Raw genomic sequence first — 17,915 nt, 5'->3', positions numbered from 1 at the left:
CTGATAGAGCGCAGGTAAGCATATCTTGAGCATTGGTATCCAAGCCTAGTGTCTTGCCTCCACCCTAAGGATATCTAGCTTATAAATCCTGCCATATATGCATCATGAGCGCTCCAGGTGCACACAGTTAGGATGGAAGGGTTAATTATGTAGTTTCCAGTCTAAAGGCTTTATGTTGGGAAAAGATTTAAGTTTAAAGGGTGATATTGATCCTGATTCTACCTAGTTTACACTTAAAACCGCAATAAAATGGATTATGTGAGTAGTTTCTTGGCTGCTGTCCTCCTTCACAAACTGCTTTCAACTTGGTGTCCTTTTTCTTCTCTTCTGCAAAAGTAGTGCATGGCCTTGGCCTCCTGCAGTTCCCTCTATGGGGATGGGGGAGAAGGCTGTGCTGTAGTTGAAAACATTTCTTGACAGAGGCTCTGTCTCTGTTCCCTGTTACTTAGGTATCATATAAAAATAAGAGGAGCCTTGCAGAGAAAGTTGAGTAAGCCTTTGTTCCACCACCTTCCCATACTCCCTTCTGAGACTTTGTGCTGTCCCTCCATGTGAGAAGGCACTTGGGGAAAAATGTTGGTGTTGAAAGCAGGAAGCATTTCTTGATTCATTTAACCCGTCGCTGACAAAATAGTTTAGGTATGACATGGGCAACAGCATGGAAAGGAAGCTTAAACGTACATCTGCAGTTGGAGCCGTATCTGCCTGGCAAACACAGCTCACATGAAGTCCCGTTGAAGCCGCTGTTGCAGTGGCACTCTCCTGTCCCTGTGTACCCGTCGTTGCAGGAGCCGTGGTTATTGCATGGGGTCTCTGGGCCCCCTGGGCAAGCTGAATGGTTTAAAAAAAAACAAAACAAAACAAAAAAGTGGCTGTTTAGCTCCAGTGCATGTTTATTCAATGTCACTGTTTGTTACTTATTGTTCTGTAAAAATCCTTGAACAGGGCATCTCTCTTTGTTAGGGTATGTAAAAGCAGCTGTTCTTTGACACACTTTTACAACTCCTGTCAGAAATGTGTTGTGGACTCTTCCAGCCCTGGGTCTGGGTGCTGTTACCTGGGTGCTTGCTCATTCAGACCCATCGGTGAGTGCCGCTGCCCAGCCTCTGCCCAAATCCAGCCTTGCTTGTACACCCACATGTGCCTGGGTGCTGCTGGGCTGAGCCCAAAGGGCAGCTCAGGCTGGGCTGGCCAGAATTGCTCGGGGACCCCCATGTGTCTGTTTGTGAAATCTGGATGTGTTCCTGGACTCGTCTGTCAGCAGAGATCCTAACCCTGACCCTCTGTGCCCCGGTGAGCGTGTCAATACTGTTCCCCGTGGGGTTGGCAGGTGAAGGAGCACACAGTTCATTAGTATCTGCTAACGAACAGCTGGAGATAAAGCTTCTCAAACTATCAAGAGTTTGAGATACAATTAAAGATACAATTTCTGAGCTTACGCCAGTGGTGTGTGTGCTTGTAGGTGGCTGAGGACTCATATACCATGTCTCTGGTGTGTCCTGGTACCACTGCCATGAACTTGGTGTCCGTTTTTGTGTTGAAAGGACTTTCAGCTGATGACCGATTAAGACTTGCTAGCTTTGGTTACAGCAGAGCAGTATTAACACTCTGCAGCCTTCACTTAGTTTACCTTTAGCATGGAGTATAAAACTTGCTGTAAATGTGAGATTATTTGGAGTGGAAAAAGAATAATGCTGTTTTCTTCGGCTGTCGCAACAGAGTTCCCCCACCATGCAGCTGGTGACTCCTCATACCCCCCACCCAGCTCAGCCAGCTGGGCTCGGGGAGGGGGGAGTCTTACCTTGGCAGTCTGGCCCGAAGTAACCCTTGCAGCACTTGGCTGTCTGGATGACCATGGAGCAGTTCCTTCGGCAGCCATCCCTCTGCAGCCCGTAGGACTCGAACGTGCACCTTTGGATCCCTTCCTGGGCATCACACACGCCCGTGCAGAGAGGGGGGAAACCACAAGGAGATGAGTGCTATGTGGAGGTTTGGGGGCTTTTTCTCTTCAATTAACAGTTTCTGATGTACATTGACTCAAAATTAGATGTGTGAAGAGTGCAGGTGTGAGGCCCTCACCTCATCTTTGATTCCTGACTTTCTAAGCACCATTAATTAGGCTGGGGGGGCTGCTCCAAAGTCAGCCGAAGTACTCGCTACAGTGGATGCTGTGTGAGACCGACAAGTGTCCCCCACCACCTGGGTGTTTGCCTGGGGACAGATTCGTCCCCAAGGCCTTACGGCATCACTTAACAGTGTGGTCTCACCGTTGAGGGTTCTCTTACTTTTTCAAAGCAACTTATTCTCGTTTGCTTGTGTGAAGTACAGAGAAGAGCAGGTTGTGCTGTTTAAATGCAAGATTTCAATGTATTACCTTTGGTTTTGTCCCTGGAGGGCATTTAGAATTACTGAAACAGCTAACACAGTGCCCCTGTTGTACAAAATGGAAAAGAAAAAAAAAAGTATATTAAAATGATGGCAACAAAAGCCTATTTGAAATGGACAAAAAGTCTGTTTCATAAGAGCAGCAAATAACAAGCAGACTGTAGGCTTATAATGCTTGACACAGATAAGAACTCTGGAGAAAGAAGAGAGGAAAATGACATCAAAATAGTTGCATGACTTTAGTGCTGTGAAAAGCAAGAAATTAGTTTTGATAACAGAATGTAAGTTCTAGAAGAAGAAATTTTGCTCTGGATATAAACAAACAGGGAAAATAAGGTGGATATTCTTCAAACAAATATTGACATGGGCTACATCAGTTCTGGATGTCTAATTAGGAGTAGAGGTAAATGGTTACCTCTTGGGAAGAGCTGAACAGATCTGAAGAAATTACATCTATTAATAAAATCATGAAACAAAAGGTAACTTGAACAGATGGAGTGCACACAAATGTTGGTTTTATAATTGAAATATAAATTCCAATAAGATTTTTAAAAGACTGATTACATGAAATTTATTTTACATAAACTACAAAACTTATGTAGGTAATTTTCTCCTACATTCAAATTAAACTGAAGTAAATTTGGTCTTGAAGCAATTTCAAAACAGGTTTCAAAACTTCCTGTTTGTGGGATGCATCAAAGTTCACAGAGGAAACCTCCTCCATGCTAACAGTTCCTGTTCAGGTGTGCTAAAGGATATTTCTGTGAAAGCAAGGAATGTGGGAGACAGAGAGCCTGGCTAACAGACTAGGCAGTTCTCTATCTTGTGTCCTTAATACCCTGTGCAGCTGGGACAGCAACGTTGTTCCTTTGTAACTGGGAACTTCGTAAATTCAATCTCTATGACCATTCACAGTGTGAATTTGTATTAATTTAAAAGCATGCTAGGAAGATGTGTCCTGGCTCAAATTTATGCTTGCACTTGTAAGGTACTGTTCTTACTGAAAACAGGGCTGCAAGATTCAGCTGATCTTAGCTGAAATTGCTTGTCCTGTGTGTTGCTTAGAGTAGATATGGGGTTTCTGTTATGTACCTTTCAGGTGTTGTGCTGTGCTTCTTAACCTTATGTCTAACCAGTGTGATAGATGAAGCCAGCCTGAAATGGCTGGACTTAATCTCAGAAGTGTCAAAGTTCCTGCAAGTTGCTGTTGTGAGTGTTATGCTTGTGAGGACAGGGTTTGGCCCTTGGGCTGTGTTTTTGCCAGGGTGGGGGACCAAAAAAAGGGAACTGACCGTGAAATCCACAGTGAAGAAACTGTCACAACGTCCTCCCAGGCTGGGGTCTGTCAGCAGGCAGTCAATGCCGTAGGCCATGCCTCCATCAAACTCCAGCTGCCGCTGCACTATCTTACACTGTCTGTCGTTCAGGAAAAGGGCGCCCTGAGAGATGGGATGGGGAGAGGGGGGCATGACAAGTCATACATCAGTCTTCTGTGGGGCTGGGCTGAATTCAGGTCCTGCGTGGGTGTTAGGGATAATCCTTCCTCTGCTCTTTCAGAGATTCCCCTCCAATCTGGGGACCTACAGCTGAATGCTATAACACCACAGGTGGGCAGATTTTTTGCCTTTCCTGAAGGGACAGAGTATGCCAGCCCTGTGCCTGCAGTTTTACCTTATACATATTGAGGCTTCATCACATTTTCAGAGGCAGATGCTTGCCAGGTGTAATCTGATACATTTGCAAAGAAATATGTGCTGTTGTTCTGGCTTATCAGGCTGCATGTATGCCTGCCATCTTAGCTTGTAAGTGCTTACAAACCAGAGTTTGCATGCAGAAGCTATATTCATGGGGCTTCTGCCAAAACCAAGTTCACCTTAATAGTTTCCCACTGTGCATTTCATTGTAGAAGAAGTTAAAAGGTGCTAGTGTTTCAGTTTTGAGGTAACTAAGAGCTGTTTTGAGCAAATAGAATCTTATAACAGAGAAAATGACAGCTCCAAAGAGTTTTGCAAACAGTCTGGTTCCCTGAATCTGTTGGGGTGGCTGCCCTGGTTCTGTGGCTGTTGGCATGGACTGAAGCTGATCAACTGAATTTTGGTGCCCCTGGCCCTTTCTGGGGGCTATGCGCAGGCACAGTGGGGTCTGCATGAGTGGATCCTGTGGCACGGGCAAGGGGTAAATGTGCTGGCGGAGTGAACACTTACAATATCCCTGTTATCTCCACAGCTAATGCTGAGGTTGGAGCCCTGCAGGGTCTTCAGTGAGGTGGAGCTGGAGAGCTGGTAGGCCAACACCTGGTAAGGAAACAGGGGAAATGCATGTGTCTGGGCCTGTTTGCATGTCTTGGCCTTGGCAATGCTCCTAAAAAGCAAGGGCTTACCGCAGCATCACGGACAATGTGGAATTTGAGGTACTGCACCAGCTTGTCAGCGTTGGACTTCTTGAAGAGGAAGTCCTGCTGCTCCGGAGGCAGATTGCGGATAGCTGTGTCTGTGGGCCAGAAGAGCGTGACGGGTTTGTGAATAGGGTCGTTGATCAGCCCAAGCAAGTTGTTTTTCTGCAACATACCAAAAATTGGGGCAGGGGATTAATGCTCCATTTAAAATGACATTGACTCTGTGGGGTGAATGTCTAATGTAAGTGGGATGCAGAGGCCTGTGGGCTGCCTGGTCACCAGCATATAAACACCCTGACTTTAGAAACCAGATGCCTGAGTTGAGCTGCCCAAGTTGAGGAGTCTTGAGACCAAATTCTCAGAATTCCTTTAACACCCAGGGATGCCCACTGAAAACCAGGCAGCCAGCTCAACAAATCATACTCGTGTCAGACCTTGGTCATGTAATACCACATATGGTTGACTTCCCCCCACCTCTGTGGGAGGGGGACCATGTGGTAACCAGGGTTGTAGTGTACTGTGTTGTGAACCCTTTGGCTCCACTAAACACCACCCTGCCAGTAATGCCATGTGCCATGTTTGTGCTTTTGTCTTTTTTTTTGTTAAAGACGACAAGTGTTTAAAACCTTTGCTCAATGGCTGCTGCCTCTTGTGTCCTTACCTCTAGCAAACTACTGAATAGGATGTATCCATGTTTGGCTGCAACCATTTTAAGGCTTTCCTACAAAGAAAGGAATTTCAGTAATTTATCTAATAAATACACTTTGTGGGTATTTAAAAAGCAGATATCAGCTTGCTTTCCACTGTAAGTCACTTTTTGTTATGCAATCAATGCCACTGTAAAAGCCCTGTGCAGAAGTCCTCTTATACTGTTCTTAGTACAACAGTAACCCCTGAATTAATTTTAAATATAACATTTAACTTATCCAGCAGGGTCAAACAATGTTTGTATAAGGTTTTCTTAGTATCACTGTTTGGTTTCTGGGACCTAGATGATTTATATATCTAACAGTAACTGTGGAAAAGCCCCCACATTGAGAATGGCAATGACCTGCACATACCTTCTTAAGGGGAAAGTCCTGCATATATGTTGGAACCAGAATTTGGTTTATGACATGGATCACGCCATTTGTGCCCACAGCATCGCTGAGTATAATTTCAGCTTTGTTGTTCAAAACCAGTGAGTTCTGGAAAGGCAACAAAACATGTTTTCTGTGGAACCTTGTGGGAGAGTGAGGCTGATGCCAAATTTCTTTGGTACAGCAAGCCCACACCATCCTTTCTTTGCAGCAAACAGTAGCTTCAGTTTTAATAAATTGCACTTTGTTTTTTTCAAACTCTCATCATGCTCATAAAGCTGGAGTTTGAGGTTAAATAACTTGTGTCAAAGCAAGGGTTGTACAAATCCCCTCTTTGCAAGGCAGATAAGTGTTGAACACTTCAACTGAATGGACAACCTTCTTTTAATGCTAGTTATTTTTGTGCATCAGAGGAGGAAAGGGAATCATTCGGGTTTTAAAAAAAGTGGAATGAGGGCAGACTGTGTTAGTACTCTGTCCCCTGCCTCTTCAAGCTCTGTTACCTGAGAGTAGCTGATGTGTATTGGGTCTCCTTGGAGAGAGGTGATGTTTGTGATTGTTGTCAGGTCGCTGTACAACAGACTGGCACAACCGACCATATGGTACCGGAGAACCTGAGCCATCACTCCTTTGGCAAGCCAGTCCTTGACCTGCAGCAGAGAGAGGAGTAGTTGAGAAGCAGTTGAGCAAGGCATCAGAATCCAAAAACAGGGCCAGCTTATCAGAAACTTCTGGCTGCCTTACTTACTCGTGGGTCGCTGTTTAGTACATCTGTGTGAGGTACAAAGAGAGTGAAAGGGCCAGGGCTTGCAATATCTCTGATAGACAAGGCCTGCCAAATTTAAGAGGACAAAGTCGTAATGAGTTGTTAATGCACATAACGTCACGCGGCGATGGGGACAGCCCTGCTCAGTGGGAAGTGGTGCCCTGCAGCCCTGTTGCTGCTGTACATTGGGTTCCCTTCCCTGCGATGCAAGGATTAGAGAAACTACTGTACGGTGAAGACTTTCCTTCCCAGCCCCATCTGCCACCGCTGCCCATGGCTAGCAAATGGAAGATTTTGGCTTGTGGCCAAGTCTCTGTTTCCTTTGCAATAACAAACAGGAGAAGAAGAGGGAAAGCTCTCAGCCAACACCAAGCGTAGGGAGGGTGGAGGAGGGCTATTTCCTCCTGGGCAAGGGAAGATGAATGAACCCTTTCATCTTGAGATAGTCAAGAGTGGATATATGCATGTGCTTGTACGTGCATTTAACTGATACGTGGTTTCTTGTATCTAGGAGTAGATTAATTACTATTAGGTGGACAAATGGACTTGAGGTTTTGCAGGCACTTTGCAATGACCACTGACAAACCAAAATAAGAAGAGAGCTCTGCTAAAGCGAGAAGCAGCAATTAGTTTACAATGGTAACATAATCAAAGCTAGAATATCAGTCTTTAGACTAGCAGGCCAGTATACAGATTTGTGCTGCCTTGACGCTCAGGGTAAATGAAGATTTACTGCTGCCAGTCTCCAAAAAGCAATGAGAACTGGTGGTGCACGTTGGCTGTTTAGCAGCACATGGCAGCATCCTGCAATGTTTCTGAGGGGCAACTGAAAACAGCATCTCAGGTTGGAAATGCAGCAGGGCTAGAAGAGTCATATTTGCTCATATCAGAATCCGTGAGAGATGTGCTGGAAGATCTCAGAATGTGAATGGGTGAAAGCTTCAGTTTTAGGCCTGGTCTGGGGGCCCTTTTCCCCTGGTATTTTAGTCTTTACTATTAAATCTCTACAGGTTTTAATGACCATTAATAGTTTAAATTTCTCCAATATTAGTGGCTGGTGATCCAAATCTAGTTCCAGTGAAGTTGAAGTATGTTGGTGCGTGTCAGATTCATGCCTGCTCTCCACCTCCTTCTCGAGGCAAAAGAGAGGGAAATGTCTCCCACAACAATCCCCTTCCTCCCCCAACTCCCTCAAAAAAAAAAAAAACAAAAAACTTGACCTTTTCTTACCTCTAAGTGGAAATAAAACCTAGATGTGTTGGAGTTCCTGAGAAGTTCCTGCAATCAAGAGCAAGACTTTGTAACAGTGCTGCAAATGTGGGAAACATCTGTGGAGTACAAACAAATGCAGCCTTGGAAAAGAAAGAGAACTTCTGGCTTGGAATGAACACTGCCCATCTGCATCACTCCTGTTCTTTTCTTACCTTGCTTTATCAAAGAATGGCTTATTTGAAACCTAAAAGTACCTGTATTAACTCCCTGGTACTGCAGTCATCAGCATTGTCCATCAGTTGTTTCCTTTTTTTTTTTTTTTATTCAGGTAGGGTTATCTTGCAGCATCCTGTTCCTATTCTTGATATCTTGGATTGGGATTATTTCAAATTCTGGAGCAGATTTACCAGTTGTTCAAGAAAGAAATTGGCATGTTTCAAGAGACAACCATTGTATTAAATAACTATCTGAAGTAAAATAAGGGACAACAAACATGTACAGCACTTTACCTGGAAGATGTTGCCTCGGCACTTAAATCCATCTCCAACGTAGTTATGCTTGCAGGTGCAGGTCCTTTCTGTCAGCTCGGTGTCATTACAGATGGCAAGTTCACTGCAGCCTCCATTATTCTTGTAAGATCAAAATGTAAAATATTTAATTCTTTCATTGCCAGGTATACAGAGCAATTCTAGTTTACCACTTTTTCCCCATAATAACTTGGAAGGACTTAATCCTAGCAGTTTTTTGAAACCAGATTTTACTGGAACATCTAACAGTATATCATTTCTTGCAGACAATAAAGAACATTTAAGGTTCATAAGAAAACTCTCCTTTTATGCAGAGGATGTAGTTTTGATTCCCCTTATATCTTCAGTTCATGGTGTTATAAGGATCCAAAGGGTTTTCAGACAGGTTTTGTTCTGGACTTTGGGGATGAGTTTTAGCTGTTTTGCTGAGGCAGCGTTGACTTATGCTGAAGGGAGCTATTTACAGCTGTAAATCAATTTTATGGTGCTAGGAGCCTGGATTTCTGGAGGAGCATTAGCATAGGACTGTCTATTGTTCTTCGCCTTTCTGATGGCCCAGGCCAGCTGGAAAGGGAACCTGCCACATGTCCTCTCCTCTAAAACATCTTCTGTCTACCTCTGGGTGTACCCCCAGTGTGACCTAAGGCTTGGAACAGCAATGATGCGCCTCACCCAGGCATCGGCTGCCAGGAAGCTCTCTGGGCGAAGGGGAGATGTTCCTCATCCAGGAGCAGCATGCTGGGGTTCAGAACTCTGCCCAGTGGGTTCTTCCCAGCTAGCACCTCAGTTTGCAAATAAGTTTCTGTCCTGGACTTGAGAGCAAATCAGGAAAAATTGAGAAGCCATCTTTATTTCTTTCCTTGTGCTTGTTTCACTGTGCGCTTTCTGTTGCCGGTCATCTCGGGATTCCTTTCCCCTGGGCCAGGAGTGGGGACAGAAGCTCCTTTGGGAGCTACCAATGGGGCCTGCCTTGACAGGCCATAGTGAGTTCTGGGTGCAAGTAGTGGGCTTAGGTGCACTTGCTATTTATTTGGCTAGCTTTAGGTGGGCTTTTGGCAATCTTGGGTTCATCATAGCTTCCCACAAAGCTCTGCTGCATGGAGGTTTGCCAAAGTGAAGCCAGATTAGCTTCTGGTCTGACAGTACCACTTCTCAAGACTTTTTTAAAAAATATATATATAATTAGGCTGGCATCATTAGCCATTTGAGAGGAAAATTGCTGGAACAAGGCGTAGGAAAAGGCAAAAGCATACAAAATCATAGGAAGCAGTAGATCATAACTTCAAGCTCCCTTTCCTCCAGCTTCTGTTTCTGTCCTTGCTCTTTCATCTCTGCAACCTTTCAAGGTTAGAGAAACTCTGCTGACAGGCCCAGCTGGGAGGGTGAGAATTATTGTCACTGTGTTCAGAGCACAAAAGATTAATGTGCACGGGAGAGTGGATATGTCCCTGCTGCAGCTTGCCAAGAAGCAGAGCCATGCGGCTCGTGCAAGTACGTGGCTTGCAGTATGTGAGCTAGCTTGTGCAAAATAAATGCGAGAAGTGAGGGACAAAATGAATGCCATGGGAAACCCTACACTGCATGTTGGGGAGGGAAAGAAGGGAAATGGTTGGTGTAGAGAATGCTTTTATTTTTTTCTTTTAACCTTCCCATCAGGAAGGGCTTCGATTCTGCCACTCGTCACTTCACTTCCTCTGCTTCACTATTCACTCAGCCACCTCTGCTGCAGCTTTTAGCATTGATATCCTGTATTATGCATCCCAGGGATGTGTTCAGGATGCAGCCTATGCACGGCTGTAGGGGCTATGGGGCTCTGCTCTTTGACTTGCCCCATGGGAACTCTGATGGAAACATCTACTACAGGGAGCCCAGGCCCTTGAGCACCTCTTTGCCCCAACATAGATTTCACTGGTAATGATGCAGCAATGTGAGGACTTGATATTCTGATTAAGCCGGAAAAATTTCAGACTGAGAAGAGGATGTGTATGCTCACACTTGATTGTTTCCCTTGTTCAGGCTGCATGGATATGGTCCCTAATCACACCAGAGAACTTAATGACAGGAGACTATTAAAAATAAGTAGGCATTCTGATCTACTGTAGACTACTCTCTCTGGTTCCCAATCACCTGGCTCCTACAACAGTTCGAACTGGCCTCTGAGCATCAATGACTTACACTGTAGATTTTTTTTTTTTCTGGTCGTTACAGGTAACATGTAGTAGACCACACTTCCTTATCATTTGAACCAAGCCCTCTAATTGCCTTGACCAGAAACTGCATTTTTTTTTTTTTTTTAATATAGTAATTGAAATGTTGGTAAGCCCTCTGTGTCCCAAACTCAAATTTAGATAGAGGCTTTTTATATGAATTCTAGCAATGACAGAAACTTTGCTGAGAAGATATGACTTACATTTTACCACTACAGACTAGGGTTTATTTCTCTAGATCTTATTTGAAGTGTGGTTTTTTTTGTTTTTTTTTTTTTTTTAAGACTTGGTGATGAGTCCAGGCCCTCACTTGTTATGTGCAGGCTATGGTCCAGCCCTTACTGCATACTTGGTTTCTAAAATAGCGACAACACTAAAGCATGTACTGAACCAGACCCAAGCACATTTAAAAATCAACTAAGTTGACACAAGTAGATTCTGGGCATATCTGACTTAGTTTTGAAGGCATGCAAACTCAAAAAGTGTAATGATGATAACAAGACCTCAAATACTCCCCGTAAATGGATACTTACTTGTGAACACAGACTGATATATGTGCATCTTTTACCATCTCCAGAGTATCCCTTCAAGCAATTACACACTGCCTACAAAGCAAAACCAGAAAATATGGATACATGGAAAGATGTCTGATTTTTTTTCAGCAGACTTGTATTTAATTTACTTTTTTGCCAGAGTGTTTCATAGTGATATGGTGTACAATTTATTAAGCTAAAGGTACATCATATCTCCAGCAGCAGTTTCCTAGCCAGCATGAGCAACCATAGACTGAGATTGAGGAATAACAATTTCCAAGAGGCTCTATCTGCCTTTCCTCTGCCTATCCATCTCTTGGCTCTCCTCTGCTGTCCTGGTCATTTGAAATGACCTCTTTGACATCTGCACATGGTCATCTTGCTGGAAAAAACAGACCAAACCTGTAATTCATTTCCCTCATTTTATTTGTATAGGTTGGTATTCCCCCTCTCTTCCACTTCCTTGTTTTAAGTGATGGAACAAATCTTCAAAAAACAGTTAGAATTGTGTCCTGATGTTACCAACAGCTTCCCATGCAGTGGTAATGCATCTGACACTTGCGTCACTGTTACTCTGTTTTGTACTTGCAGTTATCACAAATAAGAAAAATTAACATGGTTGCAATGAAATGACTTCTCATGCTCTCCAATTCACTGTTTAATGGTTCTCAATTTAGAATTCACATTTAATATGTAGGAGATTGAAAATTCAAGGAGTTTTCTGCAATAAATAAAACTGCTAGGCAGTATAATAGGTTTTTTTTATGCACCTGGATGACTGAAAGCCCTACAGAAAGCAGATGCATTTCTGTCCTATAAGTCTGGCTCTGCAGCACTGGGATTTTGTAGTGGAGGTTATTGCTCTGATGTTAATTATATTCCCATGGATAAGGAAGTATAAATAATCATGTTGTAGCTACTACTTCTGTCTCTGGTGAAGTGTGTACGGAAGAAAATAGCCATCAACTGTCTTCTCTAGAGGGATGGGGAAGGAGTTCAGTGGCTCTGTGCTCCCACCAGAAATGTACTGACTTGCAAATGATAGTCAAGGCAAAGGGATAATTTATCGGTGCTGGCAAAAAGTGTTGATGGGGGTTACTGTCCCTCCTGTCCCTGGACAACTGGAAGGCTGGAGGTGGCCTCTGACTCCTGGTCACTGTTTCATGCATTGTTCCTGAAGAAATACTGCTGTGCAGTGCTCGCAGGAGGGTGACAGTCCTGCCTGGAGCTGGTATGAAACTACAGGGGGATGATAAGAAGTGCTGCAATCAGGGTGTTTGGTTTCTTCTGAATCTGTTATAAAAATAGAAACACTAATCTGTGTTGCTTGATTGCCTGGGCCAGTTTGTTTCTCCTTTCCTCCACTGTTCTTGTATGCTACTTTTTATTTGGAAGGTATGTGGTATTTCTGCATGGGAGACACAGAAGAGGGGAGGAGTGAGTGGATGCCGGGGTGCTGTAAGCCCTATACAAGAACTATGATTCAGGCAGTTTTGTTTCCTTGTGACTACCTTTGAGCTATGCTGGGAGAAGGGCTAGTCTGAAATGGAATTTTCCCATGGACAGTTTCTACAACAATGAAAAAAACATTATCTGGCAATACTCTCAAACTGACAGGTTTTCATACCAAAACCTCCCAAAGGAGAAAAACAATGTCTTGAAACAGCAAAACACTGCTTTCTTCTGCAGTTTTGGATTTCTTTTTCTGAAATTCATTTTTTCATGTTTGTCCACGCTCCCCCCCAAATACCTTTTTGAGGGAAGCATATACTTTTCAGAATTCCTGTTACGAAATCCACTTTTCCATTTAAAAACAAAGTTGAGATGGGAAAATCTTTCTTTACTCAACTGTAAACAGTTGGCCAGTCTTATTTATCTGCACTGACAAAGTACTCACTTGATTGGGTCCGGTCTGCGTGCATTCTGCATTTTTATCGCATCCACCGTTGTTCTCCAGACAAGGGTTGATTTCTTTATAAAAACAGAAGTCATATAATGAAAAAAACAGAGTGACTTCTGAAAACCCAAGAAAGGAGAATTTTAAGTAAAGCATACGAGGAATGCAGATTTATGACAACTGTTAGTCAATGAAACTCATTCCCTTAGCTATTTAATACCTCAGTCTAGGTCTTGCAGTTGTCTTGGTGAAGGCTAAAACTGCCATCAGCATTTCTAAAACTATACCTGGGGAGGTATGAAACAACAGTGTCTAAAAGTCTTTAATTTTTCAGTGCTCAGAGGAGCATGAGTTTATCAAGCTCCTGAAGATGGGTTCATCCTTGTTGAGAGGTTGATTTTTTTTTTTAATTATATTTTTTTAATAAACTTTGGTGTCACGCAACACTGCTGTAGTTGCATGGTTTGCCAAGTAGTATCAACCATGTGCCAGGTAGAGATGCCTTAGGCATCAGGGGCTATTGTATCAGGAAAATGCACTTCTGGGTCATAGTGGAAGAAGGATCTTCCATCTACAGGAAAACTCACTTCTGTAATTTCCCTCTGTGTGATATAAGACATTGCAAATGCTTACCTATGCAGACTATTCCATCTCCAGTGTACCCAGCATTGCAGATGCACACTCTATTGCCAGGCGTTGTTCTTCTGCACTCTGCCTTAGCAGAACAGCCACCGTTGTTGGTCTTGCAAGCATTAATAGCTGAACAGAGACAATGATCCAGATTAAATTAATGTGTTTAAACAGTTTTTTGCCTTTCAGGTTAAACTGTCTCTATGTTTTAAAAGGATTTGTTAACATTTTCTGAACATAGAATTTTTCTGATTTAAGAGGCCATAGACTTCATTAGTGCCAGATATTTAATATATCTTATTGATTACAAGAGGGAAAGCTGGGAAGATGCTTCTAGTCTGGAAGATAAGAATTCATCCAGGACTGACTTTCAGTCACTTCCTGTCTTCTCATTCTGCCCATTCCAACCAAGCACTGAAAAAGGGACCTGCATGTTCTTCTCTAGATTAAATGGACATTTGAAGTTTTCCCTTAGCTTGCCCTTTTCTGCACACAGATCATATGCCTTCTCTACAGGAGGTCTAGAGTGTAATACCACCCAGCACTCCTGTGACAAAAAGCCCTGGTTGTTATTCAGATACTCGTGCTGTTTCTCCAACTCTGGATGAGTCAGAGACTCACAAATTGAGTTTTCTTGGGTTACTCTGAGATAAAGGAGGGAGCCTTTGCTGGTTTTCAAATGTTGATTAAATTTTTGCCTCAAATGACCCCAAATTGCTGTTTCAGCAGCTGTAACAGACTGGGGAGGTGACTTGTCCTGTAACTGGTTTTGCCCAGGAATCTTGTACAGGGGAATAAGCGTGAGTGCAAAGCCTCTACGGATGACCTGTGTCACCCAGCTCTTCCTGCGCACAGGGGATTTCCCCACCAGTAGATTAAAATGGATTTGGTTGATTTGTGCCAGAAGAGAAAATGAAAGCAGCTGGAATAAGAGTGCTAAAATCTTGGATTAGGACCCTGCCAGCCATTGTGAGTAGACAAATATGCTTCTGTTCCCCAAAGCATTAGTATTTGAATCAGTTAAGGATTAAGTAAAACAACTGTAAGATTAATTACAATCACTGTAGCCGGAAGCAGTCTATTTAGTCTGGATATCCCAGACTCTTAGAGGGATACCTGGGTTAAGCTGCTATTGACCCTTTCTGATGGTGTCTCATATCTCTCTCGTCTAAAGCAGTTGATTTTACCACCCTAGAAATCTGTGCAAATTCAGAAAGCCGAGGAAATGGTAGGGCTATACAGCTACCAATAGCTGGAAGTGTTATTGTACCCTGAATTGACCTCTCTGTTGGGCTTTGTTGGGAAAAAAGAGTAAAAGTCATAATCCAGGTTTCATTGCTCTGCAAACAATGGGGTCTGGGTTGTGCACGTCATGTTCCCTTTTCTCTGGTCTCCCTTAGCACAATGCCTCACAGCTTGGAGATTTTGAGCCCTTTGTTTGCTGTGAATCTGCACCTGTTGGGCTCCTACTCATTTTGAGCAAACTGGCAGTGATTCCTGTTTTTTAACTGCTGCATAAGGAAGTGCTCATCTCTCATCAGCTCCACTGTGATCACAGAGTGTTTCAAGCACCATTTTTTTTTTTTTTTTTTTTTCAAAAGGGAAGAAACAAAGTCCACTTGCCTGGGCAGAATGTCCCGTTCCCCTCAAACCCAGCTGCACACTTGCAATAGGCAGTGCCATTTGGTAGGAGAAGGCAGCTAAAGAAGTAAAAGGAGGGAGACAACATTTAAAAAAACCAAAACAAAACAAAACAAAAAAAAAGCAGTGAGGTCTTCCATATAGCCCTTGTTTTTGTGCATTGTTCCAAAGGTAACGTCATATAGAAATTTAAGCATACAGTACGATGTAGCTATAATCATAAAAATGAGTCTACTTGGACTGAGATTTACAAGTGCATTTTGGATGTATTATTTTATGTATTAAAAATGCATGCTTTGGTCAAGTGTCCTATTTTCTCATGTGGAACTCCAGAAGTTGCATGTCTGCTCATGCAAAAACTGTGCACAAATTTTTTGTTTGTGTGCACACAATTTATTGAAGGATGCAGCAGAACTGATGAGCAGGGGTAGGAGCCAGGCATCTGAGTCCTCTGAGTTCAAGTCTGGGGTTTTTTGACAGTTTGACCTTCTATATGCAAGTGTGAGTTTACTGCCCCCTGAGCCCTGTATAATACAGGGATTGCTCCCTGGTGTTACCAAGGGAAAATGTCACAACACAGACTGGATAATCCTGTCCTTCCCCCCACTGCTGCCATGCCTGCACCTATCCTTGTACCCCCAGGGTAGGCAGTGGATGGATATGGCTCCAGAGAAGAACAGTCTGCTTCTCCTGTCAGAAACACAGTCTTGATGCCAGCATGTGTGGGATCCCCCTGAGCAAATTTGAGTGGAGTTTTGTCAAAAAAGCCTGGTATGGTACTGCTGCTGTGAACTGCAGTTCACAAACACACGGGGGAGAGAATGATCTACATCTGTGAAAAAGGGGGTTGACCCTCTGGTTTCTCTGCTCATACAGAAGAATTGTGGCTGAAAATGAGGAGTCTTGCTGGCCACCTTGTTTTTTAAATGTCTTGGGTAATGTAAATCTTGCTGTCTGGTGGGGGGCAGGTGCACTTGGGTAAATGACTCAATGGGGGTGACTTGCTCCTTTGAAAACTAATTAGTGTCCCAGTATTAGTGCTGGACTGCTGAGAGCACTTTTTTTTTCTTTATATTTTGATGTGAAGAGGAGAGCTGTTTCTGGCATTTCTCAGTTGTGGGTGGTGGTGGATGGGGCAAATAGGAGGAGCAGACAAAGCCCACCTCAGAAACCCAGCTGGCATCCTGTACTTTTTAGTGGTCTAGGCTCCATTCCTTTGTGTGCTGCATGGTAGGATGTCTCATGGATTATTTTTCTGTTTTGATTTTTTTTTTTTCCCCTCTCTCTCTTCCCTCACTGCTGTGCTGTGCCCCCCCCCTCCTCCCCCCCATCCTATTTGTTTCCTGTTTTAACATGCAGCACATTTTGAGCTTTTTGTTGTCAGCATCAAATATGTTAATTTAACATTGGTCCTTATCTCTGTGGTGGAAAACACGGGTGTTATTATCTGCTTGCTTCATAAAGAGCAAGATAGACTATGCTTTTCGTCTTGCAAGAGATCCCCTTTTTCTCCCCTGTCCTCCAAAGCAGTGGATTTTGTACATACTTAGCACTAGTATGGCATGAGGCATTACATGCGTCATCTTTGATTTCTGCAAGAGAGAAAAAAAAAAAAAAAAAGAAACAGGGATCAGAACCTTTTGGGTCAACAACCTTCTAGTTTCCTAGTCTTTTGGTCCCACCACACAGAGCTGGAGTCTGTTGAGTTCTGCACCAGGCAACTGCACTCTCAGTCTGTACAGAGACTCTCTATCTGTAGATCAGTGGCTACCATTTCAGTTCAGTTGTACGGAAAAGGTTTGTCAACATATTTCCAGGAAAACATTTCACCTGTTGTCATTTATCTGTATTTAGTCTGGTGAGTTTTGTACATTGTTAGTTTAATTATATCAGTGTAGGTTTTCTAAAGGAATTGAAATTGCTCAAATATAGCAAATATAGCAACTCTAACTATAAAGTTAATTTCATTACTATTTTTTCCTGAGCAAATTTAAAACTGATATAGAATGCTATTATTAACGTGCTTATACCATTTATTTTATACTATTATAGGTAGAGTTTTGAAATAGTCATTGAATACATTTTAATTATGTCTAACTAAAATATAATTTTATATTATAAATATATTAATATAAATATAAAATATAAATATATTAAACACAAAATGATTTATTTGTTAATTAATTTTTATTGTATTAGCAAGAACATAATTTAATATCCAGTACTGTATAACTAAATCAACTTATTGAAGCACTTGAGAGGTTTTTGATCTGAGGGTGTGTTAAGTATCTCCACTCTGGAAAATATATAGCCTTATCAAACGGGACGTTCTTTTGGGACAGGTACAGAGTGACACAGATAGAGAATTAGCTGAGTAAGGCACTGAAGTCTTGTGAGAGGTATCTCAGCTGGCTTTCTATTAATAAGGTAATTAATTGTCATAGCACAGGAGTGTCACCCGTATTTCACTGCATGTGGGAAGCTGCTGGGTATCTGGTAGTGCACTGGGGTTTGAAGAAAAAAGAAGCAGCACTTACCGGTCTCGCATGCCACCCCTCTCCAGCCAACGTCACATTCACAGGACCCGTCCCCGTCAATCCCGCTGCTGCACTTCCCGTGGACACAAGTGCACTCTGTGGGGAG

At 42.9% G+C, this 17,915-nt stretch overlaps 1 protein-coding gene across 1 annotated transcript in view; it reads right to left on the bottom strand.

Moving 5' to 3' along the window:
- The window catches only part of STAB2 (stabilin 2), an 89,136-nt gene that overhangs the window by 18,444 nt on the left and 52,777 nt on the right, over positions 1-17,915 (bottom strand). Inside the window, exons 39-56 of the mRNA XM_033008027.2 lie at positions 17,810-17,905; positions 16,819-16,864; positions 15,255-15,331; positions 13,635-13,760; positions 13,002-13,075; positions 11,105-11,176; positions 8,347-8,466; positions 7,856-7,903; positions 6,608-6,691; positions 6,363-6,509; positions 5,842-5,967; positions 5,442-5,501; positions 4,766-4,942; positions 4,590-4,679; positions 3,678-3,824; positions 2,375-2,431; positions 1,802-1,925; positions 682-831 (exon numbers count right to left, since the gene is read on the bottom strand). Of these exons, the coding sequence (XP_032863918.2) occupies positions 682-831; positions 1,802-1,925; positions 2,375-2,431; positions 3,678-3,824; positions 4,590-4,679; positions 4,766-4,942; positions 5,442-5,501; positions 5,842-5,967; positions 6,363-6,509; positions 6,608-6,691; positions 7,856-7,903; positions 8,347-8,466; positions 11,105-11,176; positions 13,002-13,075; positions 13,635-13,760; positions 15,255-15,331; positions 16,819-16,864; positions 17,810-17,905 (1,821 nt within the window). The remainder of the gene's footprint in view (positions 1-681; positions 832-1,801; positions 1,926-2,374; positions 2,432-3,677; positions 3,825-4,589; positions 4,680-4,765; positions 4,943-5,441; positions 5,502-5,841; positions 5,968-6,362; positions 6,510-6,607; positions 6,692-7,855; positions 7,904-8,346; positions 8,467-11,104; positions 11,177-13,001; positions 13,076-13,634; positions 13,761-15,254; positions 15,332-16,818; positions 16,865-17,809; positions 17,906-17,915) is intronic.

Source organism: Tyto alba, unplaced genomic scaffold (genome assembly GCF_018691265.1).
Source record: "Tyto alba isolate M040663 unplaced genomic scaffold, T.alba_DEE_v4.0 Super-Scaffold_2, whole genome shotgun sequence".
In the NCBI taxonomy this organism is placed as follows: domain Eukaryota; kingdom Metazoa; phylum Chordata; class Aves; order Strigiformes; family Tytonidae; genus Tyto; species Tyto alba.
This window is presented reverse-complemented; position numbering and strand designations above follow the sequence as displayed.